Source organism: Lolium rigidum, chromosome 2 (assembly GCF_022539505.1).
Source record: "Lolium rigidum isolate FL_2022 chromosome 2, APGP_CSIRO_Lrig_0.1, whole genome shotgun sequence".
Lineage (NCBI taxonomy): Eukaryota > Viridiplantae > Streptophyta > Magnoliopsida > Poales > Poaceae > Lolium > Lolium rigidum.
Genome location: NC_061509.1, coordinates 198,529,613 through 198,536,537, shown reverse-complemented (window position 1 = coordinate 198,536,537; position 6,925 = coordinate 198,529,613). Strand labels below are relative to the sequence as shown.

The following is a 6,925-nucleotide window of genomic DNA, read 5'->3' as shown; positions in this document are numbered from 1 at the left end:
TTGGCAAGCACGATCAGATCAAAAGTTACATGAAGAATACAATGCACACACAAGCACGCAGCCTATGGAAATTGTATATTTCCGCTGAATGAGGAGTGATCACGACGGGAGCAAGGAGCTGCGCGCCCGGCGATGCCGCGAGCCGAGGGACCACCGGGGACCGCCGGACAACGACCTCTTCATCTGGCACAAACGTCCAGAGCCCGATGGCAGCTCGCCGCAGGCGGCACCACCACCGTTCCCCGGGATATCTTTACCGCTCTGCCTGGCGGACACTACCGACGGATCCATCGAAACTACTCGGCGAAAATCCCGCGTCCTCCGGCGCTGCGGCTCCGGCGAGCTCAACTGGTCGCACTGATCGATCTGCACGCGCAGCTCTTCCTGCCGTTGACCCGGCTGCTCGTGATCCAAGGTTTCAGTGCCGCTGGAAACCTGTTCGGCGTCGGCAGGAGATGCGTTGGAATCGCCCGTGCCAGCTGCGGGGTCGTCGTGGAGGACGACGTGGGCGCGGCAGAGCGGGCAGTTGACGTGGGCGCGGAGCCAGGTGGCGATGCAGGGTGCGTGGAAGGCGTGGGCGCACCTGGGGAGCAGGCGGAGGAGCTCGCCGTCGAGGAACTCGCCGAGGCAGACGGGGCAGTCGGCGGCGCCCAGCACGGTGCCCGGTCGGTACCGCGTGAGCGCGATGGACTCGATCGCCGCCTCGTCGAGCCCCACGGTCCGGATGTGCCACGCGTGGTGCTGCACGACCTCGTCCTCTGGAGCGCCGGCTTCGACGTCCGTCGCGGCGGCGGCGGCCGGCTGGGTGCCGTCTTCTTGGACGCCGGCGAGAAGGGACTGCTGCTGCTGCTGCCGGCGGAGCCTCCTGCGGCGGATGAAACAGTAGATGGACAGGGAGGCGAGGAAGAGGAAGAGGACGACGAAGGCGGTGACCACGAGCGGGGTTACCAGGTGGCGGCTGCTGCCATTGGAGGGCGGAGGAGAGGGGCACTGGTAGTCGTCGGTGTCGTCGCTGCCGGGGCAAGGAGGTTTCAGAGAATCCGGTGGCATCGGGGATGAGGGGACGCAGAAGGGCGGGAACGAGGAAGGAGGTTGCTGTTGCTTGCGCTTCTCTGCCGACGCGTTTCCGGGAGCAGTGAAACCGCGGGCGGGCGTGGCCGTGAACTAGTAAAAGGGGCGGTGGGTGGCCATGACCAACTTGCCGGTGCCGGTGGAGTCAAGTGGCGCCGTGGAAAAACTCGAACCCTGTGGGCGTCACCGGCGCGTGACATCGCCTGCTCTCCTCTCTGTGCTGGAGAGCACTCTGGTGACGTCCACAATGACATGGCAGTTCCTGACCAAATCAAACCTAATGCAAAAGAAAATTCTCACATAATCGCCCCGGACATCAGCGACAGCGAGGAGGACTACCTTTCTTCCTCTTCACCCTGACTGAACTCCCGTCGGAGTAGCGTTGATCAACAGCTGGTCCTTATCCTTCCAGCATCCCAACCAAGCGATGAGCCTAGTTCAGTTTACAAGGAAGTTTCGGCAACTTGGCAGTTAGCCCAGACTTGTATTGCCCAATGTAAGTGAACAAGTAATTCGTGCTTTCCTGTTCCACTATTGTTCTGATTATAGTTTAAATTTGAATTAAAACAACGACAGGAATTATAAAACGGACAAAGTACAAAGGAGCACCCTCAACTACTCCTATAGTCATATGCATTTAATCCAATCAAGCTTTCGGAGGGAGATTAGCTTTCTGAACTTATTTACAAAACTGTGGATAATCTTTTACAGCTCCAGCAACATGAATTGCAAAAACTGTGATAATACAACAGTTCAATAATGTAAACCTCCTTTGCGAGGGGGACTGGCTCATAAGCCATAACTGCATTATATTGCGTATATTTACAACAATGGTTTTGCCGAGAATTACCAACAAATTAAGGGATGATTTATTATTTCTATTAGCCGGTAGTATTACCTATCTTTCAACCTATCATGACCTGAAAAACACCTCACCTCGGACACATGGTGTGACATAATCTCAGAAACTCAACCGTACAAGAACAGCACCCGCTAAAATGTGAATGGAAGCAAGTCCAGTAGGCCTAGAGCTTCTAGTCTGAGCTGGTGCTTTGGTTCTGACTGTTTGCCTGGCGATTGGAGTATACATGCCCCATTTTTGTTCTTTTGGTCTCCAGGTATCTGCGGTTCTCCGTGGTTATTGGAGTTACCAGGGGCACCCTGCCCACAATGCTCAAGCCGTAACCCTTGAGACCAATATATTTTGCAGGATTGTTAGTCATCAATCGCATTGAACGGACTCCAAGATCGCGTAATATCTACAGAGAATAAGTGAGAACAGTCAGTAATCCATTGGATACATCAAGGAACGGTATGTTAACACTATAATACCAAGGATGTAGCAGAAAAGGTTAGTAACAGCAAAATCATGAAGAGAATGGGTACACAGGCATCACAAGTCATTCAGTCTTATGGTTCTTCATTATCTGCATATGGTCTTTTTTTCTTAGGTGCTCATTTTGTCTGGGCCTTCAGTTTAATGTTTTTATTCAGTGGCCGTGGTTATTGGCAAGAACTTATTGAATCTATCGTTTGGGCCGAAAGATGGCCAGCTCAGGCCATCAAAGCAATTTGAATCAGTTCAATGTGTCATCGGAAGCATTTTGAAATGCAAGTAAAAAAGTATCATATGATGCACATGGGGGACCATGTACGTTCTCACCTGTGCACCGATCCCGTATTCCCTCGAGTCCACAGGCAGTCCTAGTTCCTCGTTAGCCTCCACCGTGTCACGCCCGTCATCTTGTAGGTTATATGCACGAAGCTTGTGACCCAGACCAATGCCCCTCCCTTCATGTCCACGAAGATAAACTAGTACACCCCTTCCAGCCTTCTCAATCATCTCCATTGACATTGAAAGCTGGTCACCACAATCACATCTCGCCGATCCAAAAATGTCGCCTGTGAGGCACTCAGAATGGACCCTCACTAAAATATCTTGACCATCGCCAATATCACCCTGTTGGTTGTTAAATAAGACATGGATAAAATCAGGTTTTATGACGGAAATAAACTACCTGACCTAACAACCAAGTCCTACAAAAAGGATTATATATCTTCAGTGACTTACTTTCACCATCGCGATATGCTCGATCCCATCAATAATAGATCTGTAGCAGTAAGCACGGACATTGCCCCATCTCAAAGGTAAGCGTGCAACAGATGCACGTTCAATTAGCCTGTCTCTCTTTCTCCTATATCTGTAAAATAACTTCTGTGAGCAAATGGGACAATGAAGAAAATGGGGCTAGTATCAGTGTATCACCTTCACTAGTCATAAATATAACAAAGCGCTTTCATTTTTAGTGAAGCGTAGCAACTAGGAGAACATATGGTAGTAAATTCACTTCATATCGGAAAATAATCTTTAAAACTTTTTATGTCACCAAGAAATAGTCATGGTGAAGGAAAAAAAAGAAAAGTATTCAGTATTTGCAATTCATAAAAAATGCCATACTGTAACTATTAGAGAGAAACCTTGAGGAAAAAAGAATAGTATTAAGTGCGATAGGAGCTATTAGTGACCTATGGCCTAAACAGCAATCAAAACTCTGTAGGCTAATGCAGGAATTGTCAGGAGCATAGAGGTGTTTAACAGACTTACCTAATCAAGTCAGCAATCGATATTATCTTCAAATTTTCCCTTTCGGCAAACACACGCAGCTTGGGTAAACGGGCCATTGAGCCATCCTCATCCACAATCTCACAGAGTACTCCGACAGGAGGTAGCCCAGCCAGCACAGCAAGATCAACAGCTGCTTCAGTGTGCCCAGCTCGTTTCAGAACACCACCCTCTCTGTACTTCAGAGGAAAAATATGGCCAGGCCTATTGAAGTCTTGAGGCTTTGAGTCAGGAGATGCAAGAGTCATGACTGTCTTTGCCCTATCTTTTGCAGATACCCCCGTCGTTGTGCCTTCTTTAGCATCCTAGAGAACGCAGTAGATAAATTCTATCTTAGTAGCGAGTATGCATCATCAGAAAAGTTAGTTAGGGAAGACTAACACATCGTTCATTACTATTTTCCAAAGTGAAACAACGAAATTAGTAATGATCTCTATTTGGCCTTTATCGTTATAACAATTTAATAAGATGGAAACCAAAGAAGAATTATAAAAGGGAAGGCCAATTTTGCAAAAACCAGGGGTTGAAAAGCCTTAAATTGCATTGAATTGATATGCACTTGTACCACAGACCTTCATATCGAATACTTGGGATAATTACTTGCTAGCTGCTACTATGCACAATTAACTTACCTAATCTCAAATGTGAGATGAAAATACAAGCAACATAATAGTATAGTGATGGTCTGATAACAAATAAACAGAACTAGATTTTTACCATCACGTTACTCATGACGGCTATTAACAAAGGAGTTTCTCATCTAAAGTGGCAGCATGTGTATTTCTGCTTTGGTAGAGGAAACAGGTGGTAAGCAACCTAAAAATGTTGCACATATAACACAAAAACTACGTATCCTAGTGTTGGCACATGAATAAAATAGCAACATACCACAGTAATGGTGAATGCAGTACAGAGCTTCTCCTCATTTTCCTTTGATGAAACCATCAAAGGAAGGTTCAATCTTTCCAGGTCATCTTCTTTCATGCTAACACAAACAATTCCTGTGCTATGCCTAACAATAAAAGCCATAGCCTCTGGGGTAACCAAAGAAGCAGCCAATATAAGATCCCCTTCATTTTCTCTTGATTCATCATCGACGGCAATCACGAGCTACAAGAGCAAACCCAATGTCAGAAAAAATACCATGTGGCAGCAAGAGATCTTGTTAGAAAGATTGACAGTGTCAAGCAAAGAATTGCAAGGCATACTAACTTTTCCTTGTCGAATGTCCTCGATAGCATCCGCAATAGACGCGAAGCCCTCGGTTGGGCTATCCAGATCAAGTTCGGCGTCGTCTTCATCGTTTAAGAACGTGTCCGCTAGGGCCACACGCGACAGTTCAGTGGAAATGATTTCTGCTGCAGCGACGGAACCCAGCGGGAGATCAGAGTCCGCGGTTGGATGGTCCTGGCCTCGCAAAGAAGTGCTCTTTCGTAGCAGCGTGTCGTCGTTTTCCGAGTAACCGTCGGCTGGAAAACCGATATTATTTTTCAAGGATGCTTCTATCTTCAGTCCCGGGGATTTCATGTTGGCATTTCTTGAATTCGCGGGAAACGAAACCGATCCCTTTGATTCCTTGGAGACATCGGTGCTTCTCAAGAACTGCACCCTGGAAAGGAGGAAATGGAACAGACAAATCAGTCTCACTCATTTGATTCAGTAGATTAATTATGTCCAGAGATTAGCAGGAGCGTGCTTTTCAGAAATTTACAGTCTTGCTAGCTTTTCCTCACCGAAACTGCTACTGCTAAATCGGCAGAAAAAACATTAAGTACAAATATATGGAAGTACCTAGGTTGCATATTTGCAAAACTAAAACTGCATGCGCATAGTTTGAAAAGGTGTAAGTAGCCAAATTCGGTTGGATAAGGAATCAAAACGTGGGATGGTTGACTCCAAAAGAGACATTTCCTTTTTTGCTGTTGTTATCGGTATCTTAAAACTTTCTTTTTTTGTCTTCTTATACGACAGAGTTGCAACCGAAATTAACCCATTCGTTCATTCATCAATTTACAGGCTCACACTAGAGAGACGCCGAAGGGAATCAAGAGGTGTGACCAGAACAAGACGTGCAGAGGGAGGAGGGTGGTCTGAGGAGAGCTTACGGGTAGCGGCGGAGCGCGGCGACGGAGGAAGACGGCGGCGCAATCGAGGCCATCCCGACGCTCCCCTCCAGGACAATCACGCAACCTGCTAACCGATAACATCGGTTGAGCGCCAAATCAGCGACACAAGGTCAACAATCAAAATAGTCAAATTCGGGTTGTCCGAAGACACGCGAGATCTGGGCCCGGGCAGACACGAAGGAATCAGCGACTCTGCCCGCTGACGATCGCACGAGACTCGAAAAACGAACTGGGGGCGCGGCAATGGCTCTTACCGGTCGGGTGGTTGTCCGGCGAGGTCTCCGGAGGCGGCGAACAAGTGGCAAGGAGAGGAAAGAGAGCTTGGATTCGGTTTGTTGGAGTTGTGGTGGTGTTCCGGTGGGCGATTAGGGATGGGGTTGGTGTGGGTGGAGAAGAGGGGAGAGACAGGGCGCGTGATTTATAACGTGCGCGCGGTGCGGGCACCAGCGCGGCAGGTTCGCGCTACTTGCCTCGACTCTGGATGGAGTTTCTTGGGCGGGGGTTTGGTTTTGGTCCATCGATCGATCTAGACCGGATTCGCTACTCCTGCGGGTTGCCGAGTTTGGTTTGGTTTTTATTTTCTTATTAATCTTGCTATGTTTGTTTTTGGCGTTACGCACGCGGACAACAAGACTGAAAAACATCTCATGTCAACAGAAAAAAGAATGAAAAAACATCTGATATTGCTCGGGTGAGTGAGAGGGTCAGAGAGGAGAGTGAGGAATTGAGGGAGAGGAGAGCAGAGAGTGGAAGACGGGCCTGCCGCCGTCGGAGGTTGTCATAAAAGAAGCAGGTGGTGCTCGACGACTAGGATTAGGGGCTCCGTTTGAGGAGAGATGACGCGAGGGGAGGTGGAGCCATGAAGGAGAGTCGGGGAAGGAGGGCGTTGTTGTTGTCGGTTGCTATAGAGGCGGCGTAAGATAGCTCGGCCATGTTGAGGGGGCGCTTTGTGTTGAGGAGAGATGGTAGCAATGAGAAACGTGTGTGAGCCTATTGGTCAAAGCAGGTCATCATTATTGGTTCGTATTGGCAGTTCTCATTCCCCTCGCTCCCGCAGGCCCCAGCTACAGTAGTTGAGAGTCGACCCTCGTGAACAGGGCCGACC

The 6,925-nt window shown here is 48.5% G+C and overlaps 2 protein-coding genes across 3 annotated transcripts; both read right to left on the bottom strand.

Annotated features, from left to right (window-relative positions):
• On the bottom strand, positions 1-1,110 carry LOC124687949 (E3 ubiquitin-protein ligase RING1-like). The gene has a single exon (XM_047221673.1). The coding sequence runs from the start codon at positions 1,048-1,050 to the stop codon at positions 100-102; it is 951 nt and encodes a 316-aa protein (XP_047077629.1). The 5' UTR covers positions 1,051-1,110; the 3' UTR covers positions 1-99.
• Positions 1,111-1,828: 718 nt separating this feature from the next.
• LOC124692810 (probable bifunctional riboflavin biosynthesis protein RIBA 2, chloroplastic) lies at positions 1,829-6,214 on the bottom strand. Of its 2 annotated transcripts, none has more exons than XM_047226245.1 (8): positions 6,075-6,214; positions 5,800-5,887; positions 4,907-5,303; positions 4,583-4,804; positions 3,677-3,999; positions 3,143-3,272; positions 2,735-3,031; positions 1,829-2,330 (listed from the first exon to the last, which is right to left on the bottom strand). In XM_047226245.1, exons 2-8 carry the CDS (start codon positions 5,850-5,852, stop codon positions 2,106-2,108), a joined length of 1,647 nt encoding a protein of 548 aa, XP_047082201.1. In that variant the 5' UTR covers positions 5,853-5,887; positions 6,075-6,214; the 3' UTR covers positions 1,829-2,105. The 2 variants fall into 2 exon arrangements, with proteins under 2 accessions (XP_047082201.1, XP_047082200.1); XM_047226244.1 differs by having other exon boundaries at positions 5,800-5,884.
• Positions 6,215-6,925: the final 711 nt, after the last annotated feature.